The 24,811-nt window shown below is 44.6% G+C and overlaps 1 protein-coding gene across 1 annotated transcript in view; it reads left to right on the top strand.

The window, feature by feature from the left end:
• POLR1A (RNA polymerase I subunit A) overlaps positions 1–24,811 on the top strand; it is an 85,434-nt gene that overhangs the window by 26,934 nt on the left and 33,689 nt on the right. The window contains exons 12-14 of the mRNA XM_069583088.1: positions 349–579; positions 8,263–8,517; positions 13,937–14,128. Of these exons, the coding sequence (XP_069439189.1) occupies positions 349–579; positions 8,263–8,517; positions 13,937–14,128 (678 nt within the window). The remainder of the gene's footprint in view (positions 1–348; positions 580–8,262; positions 8,518–13,936; positions 14,129–24,811) is intronic.

The raw sequence follows: 24,811 nt of genomic DNA, 5'->3' as shown, positions 1-24,811 counted from the left end.
TATATTCCATCATTTGGGACCTTGAATTTATTGGCAGACTAGGAAATGATAAAATTTTTAAATAGGTTAAAAAAAATTTTGCTGCATAAATTACTATCCTCAGATAACTTTTTTGGGGCAGATTACTCTGCTAGAAGAGGAGACCTGCTCTCTTCCTTAGAGGAAGCAAGTCTAGAAAAATGATTGTGGAAAAGACAGGGAGATGTTGCTTGTTTGGCTGGAGGACCTTGGCTCAGGGAGCATGTCTGCATCTTACGGGAAAAATCACACAGCCTGTTGAGTCACACTGGGGTCATTCTGACCTGTCTCTGCCCACCCTGAATTTTCATATCCCCTCCTTGTTTCCAGGTGTTTGCCACAAAGCTGACCTACCCTCAACCAGTCACCCCCTGGAACGTTCAGGAATTGAGGCAGGCCGTCATCAACGGCCCCAACGTGCACCCCGGAGCCTCCATGGTCATCAACGAGGATGGCAGCCGCACAGCCCTGAGCGCCTCGGACCTCACGCAGCGGGAGGCCGTGGCCAAACAGCTCCTGACACCAGCTACGGGGGCCCCTAAGCCCCAGGGGACAAAAATTGTGAGTAACGGGCATATCTGGTCAGGGGTTAGGCTGCTCCTTTGGGGCTCCCCCGTGATTTCAGCTGTGGTGCCAGTGCAGGAGGGCTGTGAGAACTGTTCTGCTCCCCCGACCCCACCCCTACCCCCCGCACCTCACAAGGGGCTGACCCCACCTGTGGGTGTTCCCTAGGGCCTCAGCACCATGAATGAAATCATTTGATCATCGCATGCAGGCAGCACAATTCTGGTTACACACCAGGCCTGGAAAAATGCCCTTTCATTATAACTCCACTGTGATCTGCTGCCCTTAAACAGGGCTGCTCACAGGTGGTCCTCGGCAGCAGCATTCCTGCAGCCAGTGGGAAATGCACCTTTGCCTCCCTTTTTACCCCTTCCCCGCCCTGAATGAGACTCTCGGGAAATGACCCAGGAATCTGTGTGTTAATAAGGTCTATGGAGGGTTCCTCTGCATGCTGAAGTTTGAGAGCTGCCGTAGGAAGGAAACATTCTGTGTCTGTGAAAACTGATGGTTTCAGCTGATGCTTCACTTTCTGGAGATTGCTAGTTCTCACCTGTAGCACTGTGTTAAGGGATCTCCAGGCTTTCTCTGGGCTCCCACGGAAAGAATACAAGATCGATTGGCAATGTCTACTGAGGGCGTAAGATGAGTGGATGATATCACTTGTGTCTGTGTCAGGTAACAACCATTCCAGCTGGGAGGGGTATAGCAAACAACCCTGAACCAGGCAAAAGTGGCAGAAATCGTTGGAGTGAAACGGGTTTGGGGTTAATTTATGGTGACTGCCCAAGTCAGGGAGTGATGGAGTGCATCGTCCTCACCCGTCTACATGTTTGTTGGGCTTCCCCTTGCCCTCTAGGTTTTCTTTTTGGTGGGTTCGAGCTCTGCAGAGGACTGTTGAAGCTTGAAGGAGCTTTGGTTGGGGGACAGAGAGGGAGAGGAAGCCTTGTCTCGGTGAGCACTGCTCTTCACCGAGGCCTGTCCCCTTGCTTTCTCCCCATCTCACCATTGTCCCGAGGTCCAGTGGTTAACAGGCCTTGCGTCTTCTGTTTTGGCAGCCAGGGGCAGACAGGTCCACCCACCTGTTTGTTCTTTTCTTATGCATTAATTGACGTTTGTGTTCAGGTTCACAGACTTACCCTGCCATTTTAATTTTATTCTTTTAATAATTTTATTTGGGTTTGAGTGTGTTGGGTCTCTTGCTGCATGGGCTTTCCTCTAGTTGCGGCAAGTGTGGGCTGCTCTCTGGTTGTGGTACACAGCTTCTTCTTGCGGTGGCTTCTCTTGCTGCAGAGCACCGGCTCTAGAGCGCATGCTCAGTGGTTGTGGCCCGTAGACTTAGTTGCTCTGTGGCATGTGGAATCTTCTGGACAGGGACTAAACCCTCATCTCCTGCTTGGCAGGTGGATTCTTTACCACTGAGCCACCAGGGAAGCCCCTATTCTGCCATTCTTAAGGGCCCCATGTTTTGCTTGGAGCTATGTGAAAGATGCAAGAGAAATAAAGGTGTATTTTTCTTAACTTATGGTGAAACAAGACAACCACAAGATAACTTCCATGCTATTAAGTCAAGCATGTGAGAGAGTAGGACACTTTGAGAGAAAAATTGAGAGGAGAGCAGAGTGGGGTCAGGTGGTGGCAGGGCCCACTGCAAGCTGTGTTGCACTTTGTCAGGCACCATGGACAAGCTCTTATTGCCCTAGGGTGGACAGCCTGGTGGGGGCACCCCCAGGGAATGAGTCCATAAGTGTTTCACCACTGTTGAATGGTGTGAAGGGGACAGTGACGGAGGGTGGTGACTGAATCCACATGATGCTGGAGAAGAAAGGAGGTGGGGTGAGCGTGCAGGGCGTGTTTGGAGTCGTCAGAAGATGATTGAGGACCAGCCTGGGGGCTGCAGGGGACCCCAGGATGAAAGGAGGGTATGTTTCCGAGGGAGAGGATGGGGTTGGGGGTAGACTGGGTGTCAGGGCTGTAGAAGAGAGAAGATGAGAAGGAAGCCATGGTTTCCAGGAAGATGGAATGCTCTGGAAGGAGGTGCATCTGGGCCCCTCTGAACTGAGGTGATGGTGGAGAACCTAAGGGCCTATCTCACGTAAAAGGTAGAAGTGTGGGCCCTCAGTTAGGGTTAAGAAATGAAATTATCAGGACTTCCCTGGTGGTCCAGTGGTTGAGACTCCACGCTTCCACTGCAGAGGGCACAGGTTTGATCCCTGGTTGGGAAACTTAAGATCTGACAAGTCACATGTATGGCCAAAAAAAAAGAAAATGAAATTGTCAGAGAGTTAAGCTCTTTGAGCACAAAGTAACACAGACAGAAAGTGGGGGGACCCATGGGAATATGAAGCTGGTGGGGAGGACGCTGAGGGAGGGTGGCCAGCCGGGCTTGCTCTCAATGCCAGCATCCGTCCCCCATCTTTAGTCAAGACCAGCCCCAGAGTACCTTGGCATCTTCCCGAGGCACATAGGAGGTGTTTGTGGAATTAAATATGAAGTTTAAGGAGAGGGAGAAAGGAAGATGCATAAGATTTGCCCAGACAGAGACCACCTGTGACCCAGGAGAGTCGTTTGGACAAAGTGGGAGGAGTTGGGCCCCAGAACCTTTGTCATCTCCAGCTAGAGCCAAAGTAGAAGGATGGTGGGGTTCCTGACATTACTGGGATGTGATGATGAGGCAGATACACAGGGACACTTCCTTCATGTGGCCCTTTACGTCTGTGGGGTTGGAAGTTGGCTTCAGAGAGGGCAGGTTGGCCTCACTGCACTTGCTGGGCAGCTTACGAGAGGGGATGCAGATGAGTTCTGAGCTGCAGGGAAGTAAGGGAAGTTGGCCTTATCTGTCTCCCGGCTGAACTTCATATCAGCATACTATCTCTGCTTTCTCCCCTAGCCCCAGCATCCCATCCAGACTTCCCCTTCAGTCTTTGAACTTCCCGTACATGCTGGAAACACTTTGTCCTCCCCAGACTCCCCAGCCATCGCCGCTCTGTACCTCAGCAAGGCCCTCATTCCTCCAGGGAGGAGCCTGCACATGTTTTCAGCCAAGGTGCGTGTGTGTGCTCAGTCGCCCATTTGTGTCTGACTCTTTGCGACCCCCTGGACTGTAGCTGCCAGGCTCCTTTCTCTGTTCATGAAATTTTGTAGGCAAGAATACTGGAGTGAGTTGCCGTGCCCTCCTGCAGGGATCTTCCCAATCCAGAGACTGAACCCACGTCTCCTGCATTGGCAGGCGGGTTCTTTACCACTGAGCCACCTGGGAACCTGAGAGTAAACATCTTAGGCTTTGTCAGCCACATGGTCTGTGTTGCAGCAACTCAGCGCCACTTTCCTAGCATGAACTGTGGAAGCCACCAGGGCAGTACAAAGCCATTGGTTTGGGCTGTGTTCCCGAAAAACTCTAGTTATAAAAACAGGTGGTGTGCAGTTTGCCACTTTCACACTTGTGTGGGATCCCCCTCCCTGTGTGTCCCACCTCACCTCCCACCCTCGTTGCCTTGTGGGGTCACTCCTCGGGCCCCCACCTATTCCACTTCAAGTCCTAAACCCCTGAGGACAAGGGCAGGGTATTAGACCCTCCACTCTCCCCAGCACCCTGTGGACTGGATGGGTCCATGTTGAGGTGCAGGAGGCTCCATGGACCGAGCTGAGGATGTGGCCCTCCCAGGGCAAAGACAGGAAGGAACCTTTTGAAACAAGTGTTCCTTATATCAGGATCTTGGGCTGCCCAGGTGGCGCTAGCGGTAAAGAAGGCGCCTGCCAATGCAGGAAATGTAAGAGATGCAGATTCGATTCCTGGAGCAGAAAGATCCCCCGGAGGGAGGGCATGGCAACCCACTCCAGTATTCTTGAGAATCCCATGAACAGAGGAGCCTGGTGGGCTACAGTCCATGGGGTCACGAAGAGTCAGACAGGACAGTGGTGACTGAGCATGCATGCACATATCAGGACCTGGGGACTAAGAATGATTCTTTTTAGTTTCCAAAACCTCAGTGATGTTATATGTCACGTTTATACACGTAGTCGAGTATGTGTGCATTCACAGTCTACTGGTAATTTGTAAAGTAGTTTTCTTGCTGAACACCTTCCATATAGATAAGAACTAGGCCAAAGGGCTGGGTTACGTGACTGGAGGGAGAGATCCAGGTCAGGACAGACCGCAGGTTCGATGAGAAGAGGGAGGAGTGAAGTCTCTGCCCCTTCCACTGGCCCCCGTAAATGGAGAAGGAAGTGGCCGAGTTGGCCAAGCCTCATTTCCCGGCCCAGCAGTCAGCCCCGAGAGCAGCTCTTTGGCTCTGGCTCTGCTTCTGAGAACTCTGACCTGGGCACTGGAGCACGCTAATTTTCACTATGGTATTTATTTAGAGACAAGAGAAAGGAAGGGCCTCTGGTTTGGATTGGCAAGGGGAGCACTCTGTGCTCCAGGGCTTCTGTTTGGATTGGCTGGAGCCTGCCAGATGGGCCTGCGAGTCTTCCCAGCTGTGGGGTTTGCTTATGCCGGAGGATGTCTCGAATTTGTGAGACTCCGTTCTGAGGCCCAGCCTGGGCTTTGGGGCCTGAGCCACAGGTCTGGGCAGTTCCTCCCTTGAGAAGCTAAAGAAATAGACCTTCAAAGTCAGCTCAGGCTCCATGACGTGCCCTGGGCAGACACTCATGGGAATCCTCAGAATCCAGGTCTCCTTGGAAACATGGATGTAGGGGCAGGAGAAGGATGGGTTTGGATTCCTTGGGGAGCAGAAAGACCGAGTTCCTGCTTGCTGCTTTTAGGACTGCCTTTTAGAATTTGAGGGATTTGCTCCCTGTTTCCCTGAGTTGGAGGAAACTTTCAGCCCAGCTGAGCAGGAATGAGGGGAGGCAGGTGGGTGCCTCTCTTGTTAACCTTTAGCCTCTCTCTGTAACCAGCTCTCTGATCCAGCTTCATAATGTGGATGACATGAGAAGAAATAGACTCTGAGTAATTTGTTTCCTCCAACCTATTACCTGCTGAGTAATTTAGGGAAGACTTGGGGTGGGAGGAGCACTCACTAAGTCTCCATCATTCCTCTGGGCTGTTGAGGGCAGCATGCGGAATGATTGGGGTAGCAGTTGCCTCATGCATTTGTTGGTTTTTTGTTTGTTTTATATTTTTGGCCACACTGAGTGGTTTGTGGGATCTTAGTTCCCCAACCAGGGATTGAACACAGGCCCTTGGCGGTGAGAGCACAGATTTTTAACCACTGGACCCCAGGGAATTCCCGTGTATTTGTTTTTTAAAATAGCATCTCTGTGCATCATTTAGGAAGCCCAGTAGTTAATTATGCTGAAGCTCCAATGCTTTGGCCACCTGATACGAAGAGCCAACTCATTGGAAAAGACCTTGATGCTAGGAAGGACTGAGGGCAGGAGAAGGGGACGACAGAGGACGAGAGATTGGATGGCACCACTGACTCAATGGACATGAGTTTAAGCAAACTCTGGGAAGTGGTGAAGGGCAGGGAAGGCTGGCATGCGGCAGTCCATGGGGTCTCAAAAGGGTTGCACACAACTTAGTGACTGAACAACAACAAAGATGAAAGGCCTTTAAAATCAGCTTTGTGGGAGGAGGTGTCCTGTCAGGAGGACATGACCAGTGGCATATTGATATTGGTAAAGAGCAAGAAAATGTGAACAGTGGTTATCTTTGAAGAGTAAAATTACTGTGGTTTTCATTCTCTTCTGGTAAGCATATCACCTGTGCAGTTTTTCGTGCTTTCTTTAGAAATAGTTGAAGATCTTTAAAAATTTTCTAAAAGTTGCACACACTTGTTGTAACATGAATAGCACTAAGACATGTAAAGGTCAAGGTGGTGATCTTTCTCTTCTTCCATGTCCCCCTGCCCTGAGGATACCACACGGCAGCTCAGTAAGGATCTAAATACCTTTGTCCTCGCGTGTATAAACACGTAGAGTTGGATTGGGTTTAAAATCATCTCATCCTGTCACCTTAGATGGCCTTCTCTGGTGGCTCAGACGATAAAAAAATCTGCCTGCGATGCAGGATACCTGGGTTTGATCCCTAGGCTAGGAAGATCCTGGAGAAGGGAATGGCTGCCCACTCCAGTATTCTTGCCTGGAGAATTCCATGAACAGAGAAGCCTGTGTGCTACTGTCCATGGGTCACAAAGAGTCAGACATGACGGAGCGACTGACACTAATACACCTGGATGGTTTTTCTTTTACTGAAATACATTTTTGTCATTTTTTCAAGACTGTTATACATTTAAGTCATCCTTTTTAAAGGATCCCTGGCAGTCCCTATTGACTCAGCTTCCGCTTCTGGGGACCTGGGTTCAATCCCTGATTGGGGAACTAAGATCCTGCATGTTCCATGGCCTGGGTGCCCCTTCACCAAGTCCTTTTTCATCATTACATAATATTCCATAGTACATACTGTGATTTACCCACTGATGCCCCTTCTTTGGGGCAGCCAGGTTTTTCCCAGTTTTTGCCACTGTTAACACGGGTGCATAAACATCATTCATAGAACCTTGCATTGGCACCTTTTTCGTTCTGAAAGCCCAAGGTAAATGAGTTTTTAATGTTCTAAAATCTGCTGTGAAATTGCTTTCCCAAAAGACCATGGCAATTTAAACTTGTTACTTATTTTTAAGTGCCATAAAATATTTTCCGGAAGCATTGAACTGGGAATCAAGAACCCTGAGTTTCACTCCTGGCTCTGAAGGATGAGGTTGGGCAAGTATTTCTGAAACGTGGAATTCACATTTGGACTAATGTACTCAGATGTGGCTACAGTGGGGGATTCTAGAGGTCTGCCAAATCCTTTCAAGCCCAGGAGTTTTATGGTTGTGTGTAGACCTGCTGTCTTAGGATGTGTCCATTTCTTTTTTCAGGTTAATTCTCAGGGGAATTCAAACTCCAAAAAGGTTGTGCATGTCTGAAGAAGACAGTCATTACTGGACAGGGGCCTGTGGCATCATTGACTTATCCCTCCCCTGGAGGAGGAAATGGCAACCCGCTCCAATATTCTTGCCTAGAGAATTCCGTGGACAGAGGAGACAGGCAGGCTGTCGTCCATGGGGTCATGAAGAGTTGGACATGGCTTAGCACCTAAACAACAGCAATAGTCTGAGCCCAGAGCTAGGACAGGACTTTGCTAGGTTAGCAGCTATTTCTCAGAAAACCTTAAGGCGTCTGTCTCGTAAACTAAAGAATCCTAACCATGCCAGTTCGAACCCTAACCATGCCTGGTTCTTGAATTTGGATTCGGTAGTAGGGGCCTGTTTCCTCTGTGAAGTGGTATTTTGGGATTCCCGGATGGCTCAGTAGTAAAGAATCTGCCGGCCGTTGCCAAGAGACCTGGGTTTGGTCCCTGGGAAGATCCCCTCCAGAAGGAAATGCAACCCACTCCAGTATTCTTGCCTAGAAATCCAGTGGACAGAGGAGCCTGGCGAGTTACAGTCTATGGGGTCACAAAAGGGTTGGACATGACTTAGTAACTGAGCACGCACACACACTGAGACCCTTAGGGCTTAGTAGTTATATCTCATAGATTTCTAGGGTTTCAGACTGGACTGAAAGTTCCCTTTTATTGCGTAAAACATGAGGCAGGCAGAAGCCACACTCAGCCCAGGGCGAGGTGAGCCCTTGGCATTGTAGCAGTGATGCCAGAGTGGCCACCGCTCAGCCCTTCCTCTGCTCTGCCCACAGGTGTGCCGGCATGTGAAGAACGGGGACATTCTCCTCCTGAACCGGCAGCCCACCCTGCACAGGCCCTCTATCCAGGCGCATCGCGCCCGCGTCCTTCCTGAGGAGAAAGTCCTGCGGCTCCACTACGCCAACTGCAAGGCCTACAACGCCGACTTCGATGGAGACGAGATGAACGCCCACTTCCCCCAGAGTGAACTGGGCCGGGCCGAGGCCTACGTCCTGGCCTGCACCGATCAGCAGTACCTTGTTCCCAAGGTAGGTCTGACCTTGAGGCCATTCCATGATCATCACCAGCTTCCAACTTGGCAGTTCAGGTCCGGGCCCCAGGCAGCTTCTGGAGTCAGCAGGGTCTGTTAAGCAGGGGCATATGGAGCAAAGGGTCTTGGATTCTTCTGGGTGGGGTCTTCAGCCCCCTAGTTGCTTAGAGATAGGAGGTTTCTCTCTTGCTGCCTCTTAAGATGTCAGGAGAGAAGTTGTAACAGTCATCCCAGGAAGCTGAGTTCAGTACCTGCATCTTAGGTCTTGTCTTCCAGCCTGTTTGGATTCTACAATATATCAGCCTCTGGCAAGCCTTAGCACCCCACCTATGAGGATCCCCACGGTCCACAGATGACTTTGATCCTTTAAGATAAGGAGGGTTTTAAGAGACAACCCCCAGGGTTTGATCCCTGGGTCAGGAAGATCCCCCGGAGAAGGAAGTGGTAACTCAGTCCAGTATTCCTGCCTGGAAAAGTCATGAACAGAGGATCCTGGCAAGCTGTAGTCCATGGGGTCACAAAGAGTCAGACACAACTGAGTGACTAACATAATCCTGAGGGTCCAGATGAAATTCCCTGCAGCCCATGAGGAATCTCCGCTGTGAATCGCTTCTTTTATAAACCATTTGTGTTGCTGCGATTCACAAATTACACACCATTCATTTGGGTTGTAATGTGGGGTAGTAATAAAACAATAAAGAACCATGGCTGCCATGTTCCAAGCACTTTTTCAAGGCCAGACACCATACGTAGCACCTTGGAAGCCTCTCCTTTTCTCCTCCCCACAGTCCTTGGAGTAGGTGCTATTAACAGCCACAATCACATGTGAAGAAATGGTGTAACATGTCCAGGGACACAGAGCTGGAGTGGAAGGGCGTGGGGAGGAGGGGCCAGGAGCTCCCAGATCTTTGTGGCTTTTCTTCTTTCCCCTGGCGTGGGCCCTGCCACCCTTCCACAGAAGACACAGAGGCGTCTGCACCCAGGAAGCATAGAGGCTGCTTAGAGATTGTCCCCCATCAGGTAGTGACCTCTCCTCCTGGGAATTTCTCTTCCCCTATCCCACCTGGAGAACCAGGCAGGTGACCAGTATCCCAGCATTCCAGCCTCTTTTCCTACCAGGCACACCAGTGTGGCTTCCTGTAGATCCAATTAGTTGATTATAACTTTCTTTCCCTTCTCTGCCCACCTTGGCTGGTTATTGATTAATGAAGGGCCTGACCGTGAGCAGGAGGGGTTAAGGGCCCACTCAGGTCCCCAAGAAATTAGAAGAAATAGTTTTTGATTAATTTTTACTAACAGGGGTTTCCCTGATGGTCCAATGGTTAAGACTTCGAGCTTCCACTGCAGGAGGTATGGGTTTGATCTCTGATTGGGGAACTAAGATCCTGCATGCCTTGTGGTACAGCCAAAAAAAAAAAACAAAAAATTTTTAAATTAATAGTTTAGAAGAAATAATTATAAGAAATTTGACTAATTTGAAAATTGGCCTTTTGTGTTTTCGTGTAAATTACGTTAGTTGTAGCTGTGATGGTGGTGGCAATAAAAGCCACTTTGTCCTGAGCACTCCATGTGCCTCAGGCGCCACTCTGAGCAGTCTGCACCATTCTGGCTTAGTCCTCACCACAGCCTTAGGTGGCAGGTGTAGTTTTCAGGTGAGGAAACACAGGTGAGTGACTTGTCAGCCAGTGAAGAAGCTGGGACTTGAACCCAGCACCTTTGATCCCCGCCAAGCCTGTGTGCTCAGCCTCCTGTATGGTTAGTCCCCCTTGACAGGCGAGGCTGGGCCTGGGTGAGGGTCTGTGGAAAGAAGTGGCTAACAGGACTGTGCCGGTTGTCTAGCCTGCTAAAGAGAATGTCACATTTCACCATGGTGGACACTACCAGTAAACAGCAGATGGTTCATTTTTTTTGCTGGCAGAGTGACCTCTGGACACTAGCCTCATGAAGAGTTGGGGTGCTCTGAAGTGCTTAGGCCAGTGAACTTGAGCATTCACTAGACCAATGTAGGCTTGATTTTCATTGAATAAGATGGAATAGGGGACTTCATTGCGTACACCGTGTCCTGCAAAGGGCTGGCCTGTTTAATTCCAGATGTGCCTCATCACATGCTCACCTGCCTGTGAGTACAGTGTCAGAGATAGAACAAAAGTAAAGTCTCATCAATGAATTAATTTCTTAAAAAGTAAAAAATGCGACTTTTCTGGTGTTCTGGCGATTAAGACTCTGAAATTCCCCTGCGGGGGGCAAGGGTTATATCTCTGGTTTGGGAACTAAGATCCCACATGCCACCTGTGCCGCTGAAAAAAAGAAAAATCAGGAAAAAAAAAAAGTAAGAAACAAACCAAGACAATTCTAGGAGATGACCTGAGAATTCACTTTACCTTCAGACAGCTTCTTTTGTCAGCGGTAAAGAGCTTTTGATTCTTGATAAATTTTGTGTAGCCCTTAGTGTAAGTGCCAAGAGGAGAAATCCTGTTTTTGGTGATAGTTATAAAAATGAAAGGCTTTCCAGGTGGCTCTAGTGGTAAAGAACCCACCTGCCAATGCAGGAGACGTAAAAGATGTGTGATTGATCCCTGTGTAGGGAAGATCCCCTCAAGGAGGGCATGGCAACCCACACCAGTATTCTTGCCTGGGAAATCCCATGGACAGAGAAGCCTAGTGGGCTACAGTCCCTAGGATCACAAAGAGTTGGACACGACTGAAGTGACTTAACACACACACACAGATACACGCATAAAAATGAAACATGTAGTTTGATGGCAAAGTCCTGAGATGGCAAGAGTCAGTTTTCTTAATCCAGGAAAGCCATTTTTTGTTAATTTTTCTTGATGTATCTTTATTTCCCTATTGTTTTCTTTTCTGTTTGTTCATTGTCCCAATGCTTCCCTATTTTTCAGGTTTCTTTTCCTTGACTAACCATAGTACCCAACTTAAGTACATTTTATTGTTAGTTTTATGTATTTAATAGAGTTGCTTGTTGTCATCTTAAAATAGATGAAGGGAACTTGAGCTGTTTCCTTTCCAAGAAAACAGTTAGACTTTTTCATTTACATGTTTCTTTGTGGATTCTTTCTTTTTTCCCTTCTGTTTGTTTTATCTATTAAGGGCCACTGCTTCATGGAAAGTTTTTTTAACAAGGCTTGAGATATACTTTCCTGACTTTGACTTACTCAGCTAGAAAATTCAAGGCACAGAATACCCTAATTCTCTTAAGAATCCTGACCAAAGACATCGATTGTAATGTCATTTTGCTGTGATGTTAAGTGGAATAGGATAGCTGACAATTATGTGGGTTTTTGATCCAGAGTTAGTCTTTCTGATCCTAAGCAGATTTAGAAAATTCAGCATTTTAAGTAGACCCTTAGTATATTGCTTTAATCAGCACTCCTCCCTAGAATTCATGCTTATTGCATTGAAAGCAGTTTATCCATTAAGGTAATTTTCTAGTCATGGAAAACTCTAGATGGAAAGAGAAGGCACTGACTAGATCCTGTAACTTGTAATTATGTTCTTTAAAGGAAAAAAAAAAGGCAAAATCTATATCTGCCCCAAAAGACTGTTGTTGTTTAGTAGCTCAGTCATTTCTGACTCTTTGGGACCTCATGGGCTATAGCCTGCTAGGCTCCTCTGTCCATAGGATTTTCCAGGTTAAGAATACTGGAGTGGGTTGCCATCTCCTTGCCTAAGGATCTTCCCGACCCAGGGATCAATGCATGTCTCCTGCATTGCAGGCAGATTCTTTAACCACTGAGTCACCAGGGAAGCCCCCAAAGGGCTGTGGGATGAGTCAAATGCTTAATACTGTTTTCAGTTTTTCCCCTAAGCAAAATGAGACCTTGTCTTTGGAACAAGTTGCAGAGTATAATTTTTTGTCTGTGTTCATAACTCAAAGGCTGCATGCCCCATCTGATCTCGCCTTCCATCTGCAACACCTATCTAGCTCCTTGGTGATAATTAGCTCTGAGTTTACATAAAGCCCATTGCCATGGTATTTAGACTGTTTGACAAGCATCCTTTCTAGCCTTTGAATTAGTGCGTGTGGCTAAATTCCTGGCACTTCTCCATGGCTGCACTTGAGAGTTCCTTAGTTATGCAATACAGCCATAATATTGGACAGTATTTAACAAATAAGCAAATGATAACAATCTTTAGATCCAAGATTTTTCTCTAGTTCCTATAAACAGGGAAAAGTTAGCAAAAATGCCTTCGTAATAAATACCAGTGGGCACGTCTGTTTTTACCTTAGTGTGCTTTATGTTGCCGTGACTGCAGACCTGGCAGATAGGGTTCAGGAGACTAGGGATCAGAAAAGATGAATGTATCCATCCAAACTGGGGCTATTATAAAAACCCTTGGCTTTGGGTTTTTGGGGGTTTTTTTGGTCCTATTGCAATTCTTGTGGGGTCTTAGTTCCCTGACAAGGGACTGAACTTGGGACCATGGCAATGGAAGGGCCAAGTACTAGCCACTGGACCACCAGGGAACTCTCTAAAAGCCCATGTTTTGGCATCTGGTGGATAACAGCCTACCGTAACTACATGCAAGATCATGAAGACACACTGACATCAGGCATTCTTGCCTTCTGCAGTCACGTACATCAAAGCCCCCTCTCCACCCATGACTCTCTCAAGGCACCTCTCCCCAAGCCCCCCACTCTCTGCGTTGGCTGAGTCCAAGTCACTCCACAGGCCAAACTGCAGTACTGTCGATGCCCCCAGAGAGACCATTCCTGCCCATCCCCTCCTATCCCAAGTCTATGTGATGACCCATCCCATTCTTTTCCTCCACAGGCATTTAAAATTCTTTGTAATAATGTATCTCTCCAGTCATTTGTTTTGTTTACCGTCTAGCTCTTTGTCATTGTGAGGGATCTGTGTTTCAGCCACTAAAATAAACTGAAGGTTGGTCTCACCCAGTGGCTCGGCATACAGTAGGCTCTCCATAAATATTTGTTGAATGGGTGACTGATTTAGAGGAGAACCAGGCCAGAAATGTGTGAAAAACACCAAAGCATAAAACCAAAATATAAAAACAAGAACACAGCCAACAGCAGCCAGACCGAATTTATGCGTAAATGCCAGAAATATGCCGAAGTTAACGAGAAGCAGATGGGATTAGGGAGAGAAGGCCAGGGGGCCTGCATGGGTTTGAAGCACTTTTGATATTGAACAGTGGGCAAAAGGCAAAGGTGGGAGCAGGTCAGGAAGCCCTGGTCATGTGCTCTGGGAGGCAGTTTGCTCTCAAGGTGGGAGGCCCAAGCACTGGCTAGGTGCAGCCATGACTGGACAACATGGGGACGTAAGGAGGGCTGTTGCTAGTGGGTAGCTCCGAAGCACAAGATTAGGAATTAGAATGTGGCTTCTGTTGTTTTTTTTTTTTTAATTTGTCCTTCTCTTACCTGTTTTGATTTGTAGGATGGCCAGCCATTGGCGGGGCTGATCCAAGATCACATGGTTTCAGGGGCAAACATGACCATTCGAGGCTGCTTTTTCAGCCGGGAGCAGTATATGGAGCTGGTGTACCGAGGACTCACAGACAAAGTGGGGCGTGTGAAGCTCCTTCCTCCTGCCATCCTGAAGCCCTTTCCTCTGTGGACAGGAAAGCAGGTAATTAGGGGGAAACAAATGGTGGATATTTATTTAAAAAAAAAAGGAATCCGGCCACTCAGTAAAAAGGTTTTGTTCCCAGGAGAGTCCGGGCCAGAAACAGAAATGACAAATCAAACAATATCTCTTTGATGGAGTTTTTGGGTGTGGATGGTTTCAAAGGAGTGTCTACAACTGCATATTTTCTGTCCTTTGCTTCTAACTGAAACTTCTAACTTAACACTGACCTCATCGTCTAGATATGGTGGTAATAGGCAGTGGTGCTGATGGTAGCAGTAGTTATGTTTGTTGGGAGTGCTTCAGATATGTTAGATTACTTAACCCTCACAACCAACCTCTGATGCAGATACTATCATTATCACCATTTAGCATCATTTATCACCATTATTACCAGATGAAGATAATGAGGTTTGGAGAAGTTGTTACTTCTCCAAGTCCATAGGAGGTAGAGTTGAGATTCAAACTCAGGACTTTCTGACACCCAGAGCATCATATTATACTTAATCAATTATGTGATCTTGGTTCAGGAGGCCTCAGTTCATTATTTACAAAGCAGAAGTGTTCAGGTTGATGAGCTATAAGGTCTCACCAGCCCCCTCCCTGCAGTTCTTTAAATCCATGGTCCTGGTACTTGACTGGTTTTCTTATTAAGCCAACTTGTATTTCTGGGATAAACCTTACTTGGTTATGAGATAGTAGTTGCTAAATTTTTGTTCAGAAGCTTTTGCATCATTGTACATGAGGAATTTTGATGTGTGGTTTTCTTTTCTTGTCATAAGTTTACCTGGTTTTGCTATCGGGGTTAACATGGGCTTCATAGAATAAGTCAGGAAGTATTTACTCTTTCAGTTTTCTGTAAGAGTTTGTACAATATAGTATTATTTTTTCCTTAAGTGTTTGGTGGAATTCACCAGTGTAGTCATCTGGACCTAAAGTTTTCTCTTTCAGTTCAGTCGCTCAGTCGTGTCCAACTCTTTGCGACCCCATGAACCACAGCATGCCAGGCCTCCCTGTCCGTCACTAACTCCCAGAGTCCACCCAAACCCATGTCCATTGAGTCCGTGATGCCATCCAACCATCTCATCCTCTGTCGTCCCCTTCTCCTCCTGCCCTCAATCTTTCCCAGCATCAGGGTCTTTTCAAATGAGTCAGCTCTTCGCATCAGGTGGCCAAAATGATTGCAGTTTCAGCTTCAACATTAATCCTTCCAATGAACACCCAGGACTGATCTCCTTTAGGATGGACTGGTTGGATCTCCTCTCAGTCCAAGGGACTCTCAAGCATCTTCTGTAACACCACAGTTCAAAAGCATCAATTCTTCAGTGCTTAGCTTTCTTCACAGACCAACTCTCACATCCATACATGACCACAGGAAAAACCATAGCCTTGACTAGATGGACCTTTGTTGGCAAAGTAGTGTCTCTGCTTTTTAATATGCTGTCTAGGTTGGTCATAACTTTCCTTCCAAGGAGTAGGCGTCTTTTAATTTCATGGCTGCAATCACCATCTGCAGTGATTTTGGAGCCCAGAAAAATAGTCAGCCACTGTTTCCACTGTTTCCCCATCTATTTCCCATGAAGTGATGGGACCAGATGCCATAATCTTAGTTTTCTGAATGTTGTGCTTTAAACCAACTTTTTGACTCTCCTCTTTCACTTTCATCAAGAGGCTTTTTAGTTCCTCTTCACTTTCTGCCATAAGGGTGGTGTCATCTGCATATCTGAGGTTATTGAGATTTCTCCCGGCAATCTTGGTTCCAGCTTGTTCTTTCTCCGGCCCAGCATTTCTCATGATGTTTTCTCTTTAGGAACGCTATTTTTAACTAAAATTTCTGTTTCTCTAATTACATGTAGGGCTGTTGTTTAGTTCATCTCTTTCTTCTTGGATGAGCTTTACTGCTTTGTTTTTTCTAGGAATTTGTCCTTTTCATCTAAATTGTTGGATTTATAGGCATGAAATTATTCATTGTACTGTTTTATGTTCCTTTACTGTCTGTGGAACCTAAAGGTGATCCCCTCTCTCATTCCTGATAGTGATAATTTATGTCTTCTCTCTTTTTCCTGATGAGTTTGCTCTGAGTTTTGTTCTCAAAGAACCAGCTTTTATTGACTCTCTATTTTTGTTTCTGTTCCATTTATTTCAGTTTCATCTTTTTTATTTCCTTTCTTCTGCTTACTTTGGGTTTGATTTGCCCTTCTTTTTCTAGTTACTTAAGGTTGGAACTGAAGTCAGTAATTTGAGACTTTTTTCCTGTTTTAATATTGGCATTTTATATATAAAATTTCTGCCGAATATATTGTATTTTCATTTTCATTCACTTCAAAAGACTTGCTAAATGCCATTTTTATTTCTGTTTTTGGCCCTGAGATATTTAGAAGTCTTTGATTTAGTTTCCAAATATTTAAGAATTTTCCAGATATGTATCCTATTGATTGCAATTTTAATTCCACAGTGGCCAGAAAACATACCTTGAATGATTTGAATCCTTTTCAAATTACTGAGATTTGTTTTGTGGCTTTAAAGATAGTCTGTATTGGGAAATGATCTGTGTGTCCTTAAAAATCACAAGTATTCTGCTGTGTTGGATGAAGTGCTCTATAAATGTCAATTAGGTTCAAGTCTGAAGAACAGTGGATGGAAGTTCATGACTGTACAGGAGGTGGTGATCAAAACCATCCCCAAGAAAAAGAAATGCAAAAAGGCAAAATGCCTGTCTGAGGACACCTTACTAATAGCTGAGAAAAGAAGAGAAGTTGCTCAGTCGCTCAGTCATGTCTGACTCTTCGTGACCCCATGGACTGTAGCCCACCAGGCTCCTCCATCCATGGAATTTTCTAGGCAAGAATACTGGAGTGGGTTGCCATTTCCTTCTCTAAGACGCCTTACTAATAGCTGAGAAAAGAAGAGAAGCAAAAGGTAAAGGAGAAAAGGAAAGATATACCCATCTGAATGCAGAGTTCCAAAGAATAGCAAGGAGAGATAAGAAAGCCTTCCTAAGTGAACAATACAAAGAAATAGAAGAAAACAATAGAATGGGAGAGACTAGAGATCTCTTCAAGAAAATTAGAGATACCAAGGGATTTCCTGCAAAGATGGACACAATTAAGGACAGAAATGGTATGGTCCTAACAAAAGCAGAAGATATTAAGAAGAGGTGGCAAGAATACACAGAACTACAAAAAAGATGTTATTGATCCAGACAACCATGATGGTGTGATCACTCACCTAGAGCCAGACATACTGGAGTGTGAAGTCAAGTGAACCTTAGGAAGCATCACTATGAACAAAGGTAGTGGAGGTGATGGAATTCCAACTGAGCTATTTCAGATCCTAAAAGATGACACTGAAAGTGCCGCACTCAATATGCCAGCAAATACAGAAAACTCAGCAGTGGCCACAGGACTGCAAAAGATCAGTTTTCATTCCAGTCCCAAAGAAAGGCAGTGCCAAAGAGTGCTCAAACTACTGCACAGTTGCACTCATTTCACACGCTAGCAAAGTAATGCTCAAAATTCCCAAAGCCTGGCTTCAATAGTATGTGAACCGTGAACTTCCAGATGTTCAAGCTAGATTTAGAAAAAGCAAAGGAACCAGAGATCAAATTGCCAACATCTGTTGAATCATAGAAAAAACAAGGGAGTTCCAGAAAAACATCTACTTCTGCTTTATTCACTATGCCAAAGCCTTTGTGTGAATCACAAAAAACTGAAAATTCTTAAAAGACATGGGAATACCAGACCACCTTACCTGCCTCATGAGAACCTGTATGAAGGTCAAGAAGCAACAGTTAGAACTGGACATGGAACAATGGACTGGTTCCAAATTGGGAAAGGAGTATGTCAAGGCTATATATAGTCACCCTGCTTGCTTAACTTACATGCAGAGTACATCATGCAAAATACCAGGCTGGATGAAGCACAAGATGGAATCAAGATTGCTGGGAGAAATATCAATAACCTCAGATATGCAGATGACACGACCCTTATGTCAGAAAGTGAAGAGGAACTAAAGAACCTCTTGATGAAGGTGAAAGAGGGGAGTGAAAAAGCTGGCTTAAAATTCAACATTCAAAAAATGAAGATCATGGCATCTGGTCCCATCAATTCATGGCAACTAATGAGGAAACATTGGAAATAGTGAGAGACTTTATTTTGGGGGGCTCAAAGTCACTGCAGGTTGTGACTGCAGCCATAAAATTAAAAGATGGTTGCTGTTTGGAAGAAAAGCTGTGACCAACCTAGACAGCATATTCAAAAGCAGAGACATTACTTTGCCAACAAAGGTCCGTCTAGTCAAAGCTATGGTTTTTCCAGTAGTCATGTATGGATGTGAGAGTTGGACCATAAAGAAATCTGAGAACCAAAGGATTGATGCTTTTGAACTGTCGTATTGGAGAACTCTTGAGGGTCCCTTGGACTGCAATGAGATCAAACCAGTCAATCCTTAAGGAAATCAACCCTGAATATTAATTAGAAGGACTGATGCTGAAGCTAAAGCTCCAGTGCTTTGGCCACCTGATGCGAAGAGCTGACTGATTGGAAAAGACCCTGATGCTGGGAAAGACTGAAGGCAGGAGAAGGGGACAACAGAGGATAAAGATGGTTGGATGGCATTACTGACTCAATGGACCTGAGTTTGAGCAAGCTCCCAGAGTCAATGATGGACAGCGAAGCCTGGGATGCTGCAGTCCATGGGGTCACAAAGAGTTGGGCAAGACTGGCTGACTGAGCAACAGCAAAACAAGGTTCAAGTCTACTATGTCATTGCTGTTCTGCGTCCTTCATTTGCTAATGTGCATTGTATTGAAACCACTGTTTCATATTCATGTCTGCTTTTGTTTTTGTTATATCTGGTGGATGTGAAATCAGGTCACCATGGCTCTATCCTGACCAGAAACAGAAGCTGATTTAACAGAATAGTAGGGGAATTTTGCAGTTTAAGATTAAAATCTATAATTATGGATAGTCTAGTTCAGGAATTGGTAAGCTATTTTTTATAAAAGCCAAATAGAAAATATTTTAGGGTTTGTTGGACATACGATCTGTAAATCACAGCTACGCAGCTCTGCTATGATAACGTGAAAGCAGGCACAGACAAGGCTTTGGAATGAGCCTGCCTATGATTCATTTCAGCTTCTATTTCACAAAGGCACATGGTGGGCCACATTTGGTCTATAGGCTGTAGTTGGCTAGCCGCTAATTTAGTTGGATATATGTATTTGTCCAGGCTTCCCTGGTGGCTCAGTGGCCAAGAAATCCACCCACCAATGCAGGAGATGTGGGTTTGATCCCTGGGTTGGGAAGATCCCCTGGAGGAGGGCATGGCAACCCACTCCAGTATTCTTGCCTGGAGAATCCCATGGACAGATGAGCCTGGCCAGCTGCAGTCCATGGGGTTGTAAAAAAGTTGTACAAGCTTAGTGACTAAACAACAACAACATTTACTTGTCCACTTATTATTCCTGTTTATAATTTTTTAATTTCTTTTTTATGTATGTTTATTTTGTAAGCCATCTCAAGTTATCTTAGAAATAAAGGGATTTTAAGTGTTAAGTAAACTCAGATCTTGGCATCCAGTCCCATCACTTCATGGCAAATAGATGGGGAAACAGTGGAAACAGTGGCTGCCTTTATTTTTCTGGGCTCCAAAATCACTGCAGATGGTGATTGCAGCCATGAAATTAAAAGACGCCTGCTCCTTGGAAGGAAAGTTATGACCAACCTAGACAGCATATTGAAGAGCAGAGACATTACTTTGCCAACAAAGGTCCGTCTAGTCAAGGCTATGGTTTTTCCAGTAGTCATGCATGGATGTGAGAGTTGGACTATAAAGAAAACTGAGCACCAAAGAATTGATGCTTTTGAACTGTGGTGTTGGAGAAGACTCTTGAGAGTCCGTTGGACTGCAAGGAGATCCAACCAGTGCATTCTAGAGGAGATCAGTCCCAGGTGTTCATTGGTAGGACTGATGCTGAAGCTGAAACTGCAATACTTCGGCCACCTGATACAAAGAGCTGACTCATTTGAAAAGACCCTAATGCTGGGCAAGATTGAGGATGGGAGGAGAAGGGGACAACAGAGGATGAGATGGTTGGATGGCATCACGGACTCAATGGACATGGGTTTGAGTGAACTCCAGGAGTTGGTGATGGACAGGGAGGCCTGGTGTGCTGCAATTCATGGGGTCGCAAAGAGTCGGACACGACTGAGCAGCTGAACTGAACTGAACCATCCAGAATTTATTAGAATTTTGTTTAAATGTAAGCAGTGTGTTCAAAATAGGACCAAATAGTGGACAAAGACTACATAACTAGAGCTACAGATATGTTCATCCACCTCAGTCTGAGAATCCTGCCAAAGGAAATCATCTGAAATGTATTATTGATAAAAGCTACTTGAAAAAAGCAGTCCATGACATCATGGTTTATAGTGGTGGAATATTAGCAAAATCTAGATAGTCAGCACTGGGGCTGTGTAAATTGTGGGACATCTATTTATTAAGATATTGTTCTGTGCTGTGCTTAGTCACTCAGTCGTGTCCGACTCTTTGCAACCCCATGGACTGTAGCTCGCCAGGTTCCTCTGTCCATGGGGATTCTTCAGGCAAGAATACCGGCGTGGGTTGCCGTGCCCTCTTCCAGGGTATCTTCCCAATGCAGGGATCAAACACAGGTCTCCCACATGCAGGTGGATTCTTTACTGTCTGAGCCACCAGGAAAGCTTTGTGTAGTTTAAAATAGTGGCTTTAAAGCATTGTGTAACAGTCTGGAAAATTTTCAACGTAATGTTGAAAGAAGAAATAGACCACACAGTTCTCTGCATAATAACAGAACCATGTTAAAAATGTAGATGAACAAAAATTTGATACAAAAAAGATCAAAATGATAGAATAATTTGGTTTGTGTTAGGAATAATTTAACATTTCTGGGCTCTGCTTACTGTATAACCAAGTAAAATTAGAAAATAGGCCCAGATTTGAGATTTTTCCGGGTTTCTTGAAAGGTTGGTACAGGCTGTTATTTCTGTACAAGTAGATGAAAGAAGGGAACAGTTACTGCGCTGCATAAGAATTTGTTAGTGACCCAGTCTAATTCTACAGAGAAAAGCCATGTTTTGAATCAGGAGATAAGGAACTTAGCTTGGGAAATGTTTGTACTACCCTAACAAATTGAGTCTTAGGCTGTTTTTCCAGAGCATTTCATACAGCCTCTTGAGTGGTTTTCTTATATTATGTGACTATACCATTATATACTTGTTCACTTTACCATTAATGGATGTTTGAGTTGTCTTCAGTCATCTTCATTTGGCTGTTACAAATAGGGCTGCTGTGAACATTTTTGTATATGTCTCTTATTGAACATATATATGCATTTTCATGGGTAAATACCAGGGAATCAAATTGCTGAGTCATAAGATCTACCTTCAACTGTAATAGATAGTTTAGTAAACAGTTTTTCAAAGTGACTGTAGCAGTTTACACCTCCATCAGCAGGGCAGGAGAGTTATGGTTGCTCCTTATTCTCAGCAGTACTTGCCTGCCAATGCAAGAGAAGAGACGTGGGTTCGATCCTTGGGTTGGGAAGATCCCCTGGAGGAGGACGTGGCAACCCATTCTTCCCTGGAGAACCCCATGGACAGAGGAGCCTGGTGGGCTACAGTCCATAGGGTCACACAGAGTCAGACCCAACTGAAAAGACTTAGCACGCACAGTAACAAATGAGTTTGAGCACTTCTTTATATCCTTATGGCCATTGGGATCTCACCTTTTGTGAAGTTCCTATTCAAGTCTTTTGCCTTTTTTCAATCCTATGCCATTCTCTTATTAATAGATTAGAGTTTTAGAAGTATATCCTTGTGTAGGTCCATTACCAGATTACAGGTATTACAAATACCTTCTACTTGATGGCCAGCCTTTTTGCCCTTTCACTTAATGCTGTTTTCTAATGATCTTTATTTTATGTAATATAAAATATGTAATATGTAAGATCTTTATTTTATGTAATATAATTCACCAGGGTTTGCCTTTTGTGGCTAGTCCTGTATAAAAATTATTTGCCTGCCCCAAGGTCACTAAGATATGTCTCTGTGTCGCTGTTGAGCAGTTTTATTGTTTCCCCATTCGCGTTTAGCTCTGCTTCTGCCTGGAGTTGGGTTTTGTGGGTGTGTTGGTGTGAGGTAGGGGTCAGGATTCATTGTTTCCCTGGAGGACTATCCTGTTGACATGACGTAACTGATGAAAAGATGTTTGCTTTTCCTCTGCTCTTTAGTATCTCTTGTGTCCTAAATCAACTCATTGCATACATGTAGGTCTACTGGATTCATTTCAGTTCCTTTGGTTGTTTGATTCCATTGCACCAATACTACACTCTTAATTATTGTAGCTTTATAAGTTTTGATTTTTGATAGTATAGTCTCCAGCATTGTTTTTTAAGACTGTCTTGAATATTCTTGGCCCCATGAATTTCCATATAAATTTCAAAGCCATCTTGTACATTTCTGCCAAAAAATAGCTACTAAGAGTTTTATTAGAATTACATTGCATCTACAGATCACTTTAGGGAGAATGGACACATTTCCAGTACTGAATATTCCATTCTTTCAGTGACATAGAAGTCTTGTTCATCTTTCCTTAGATTCATTCCTAGATATTGCTATTATAGATGATTTTATTTATTGAATTGCCTATTTGTTTATGGTTAGTATATAGAAATACAACTAATTTTGTATATTGTCCTTGTATTCCACAACCTTGCTGATTTCATTTATTAACTATAGAAGTGTAATGTAAGTTTTTATTTAAAGAGATAGTAATATCAAAGGAAAAAGGAAAAATTTCTTCTCTTTCCAATTCCATTGTTCATCTAAGTGCATACTCTCACAGAGAAGAAATAAAAATGAAATCATGTACCTACTCAGGGGAACCATGAACCATGACTAGATTTGACAGTCAGTTTTGAGTTTGTATTTCAGACTGCTTCTTTATCCATGTTATTCTGTTGCCTGAGACGTGCATTTTCCTTATCCATAGGTATGTGGACCTCAATTTTAACTGATCTGTAAGATGGCTTACTTTAAATGAGCTGTCAGGTCCTCCATAGGGAATGACATTATTTCCATTATTTCAAGAAATCCCATTATTTCAGGCAATTTGAACCACCCTAACATACTTCAGATATGGCAAGAAGTTTATTTAACTCTTTTCATGTGCTAGAATGTTTCTTATAATTGGTTTGTGACATACTTAGTTCATTTAATGATCTGTGGGCTTCTCAGATGTCACAGTGATCAAAGAATCTGCCTGCCAGTGCAGGAGACGTGGGTTCCATCCCTGGATCAGGAAGATCCCCTGGAGTAAGAAATGGCAACCCACTCCAGTCTTCTTGCCTGGAGAATTCCATGGACAGAGGAGCCTGGCAGGCTACAGTCCTTGGGGTTGCAAAGAGTCAGACACGACTGAATAGGCGTGCTATGATAATCGTCTATTATGGGGTTCATTCTCTGTCTGTACATGTAGATTGACTTCATTCTTCTTAACCCGTTCTGTGTTGTACCCAGTAATATGGATATTCTATAGTTGACTCATTGGAAAAGACTCTGATGCTGGGAGGGATTGGGGGCGGGAGGAAAAGGGGATGACAGAGGATGAGATGGCTGGATGGCATCACCGACAAGATGGTCATGAGTTTGAGTGAACTCCAGGAGTTGGTGATGGATAGGGAGGCCTGGCGTGCTGCAATTCATGGAGCTGCAAAGAGTCGGACACGACTAAGCGACTGAACTGAACTGATAGTTGATTTAACTGTCCCTCTAATGGCAAATATTTAATGAGTGTCCAGTTATTTTCCTGTTTGGCCACACCATGCAACTTGTGGGATCTTAGTTCCCTGAGAATATTGTGGATGGTCTTTTATTCCTAGCATAGTTTATGACCAGAAAGTAAATTATACACTTCTACAATATTAGTGCAGGAAGAGACCCAGAATCTTGTCTGCCACCCTTGTTTGTTTTTTTTTAATTGAGCTATAATTCATACCATAAACTTTACCATTTTTAGTAAGTGTATGATTCAGTGCTTATTTTTAGTGTATTCTCTGTGGTGCAACCATTTCTACTGTCTAATTCCAGAACATTTCCATAATCCCCAAAAGAAACTCTGTTCCTATTAGCATTCAGCCCTAATTCCTCCCTCCCCAACCCCTGGCTATCACTTTCTGTCTCTATTCGTTTGCCTGTTTGAGACATTTCATATAAATGGTATCATACAATAGGTACCCTTTTATGGCTTGTTTCTTTTAGTTAACATAATGGTTTCACCATTCATCCATGTTGTAGCGTGAACAGTACCTCATTTCTTTCATGGCTGAATAATATTCCATTGTATGGATATTCCACCTGTTATTCACTTGTCAGTTGATAAATGGATAATTTGGCTTGTTTCCACTTTTTGGCTGTTACAAATAAGGCTGTAATGAGTATTCATGCATAACTGGTGCATGAAACTGATGCACTCATTTATATGAACACGTACTTTCAATTCTCTTGAATATATAGCTAAGAGAGAAGTCACTGGGTCATATGGGAATTAACTTCTTTGAGGAACTACCAAACTGTTTTCCAAGGCAGCTTACAATTTTACATCCCCACCAACAGTACATGAGGGTTCCAATTTCTCCATATTCACCAA

This window comes from Ovis canadensis, chromosome 3 (assembly GCF_042477335.2).
Source record: "Ovis canadensis isolate MfBH-ARS-UI-01 breed Bighorn chromosome 3, ARS-UI_OviCan_v2, whole genome shotgun sequence".
NCBI lineage: Eukaryota > Metazoa > Chordata > Mammalia > Artiodactyla > Bovidae > Ovis > Ovis canadensis.
The sequence above is the reverse complement of the archived record's forward strand: the minus strand, read 5'-3'. Positions and strand labels throughout refer to the sequence as shown.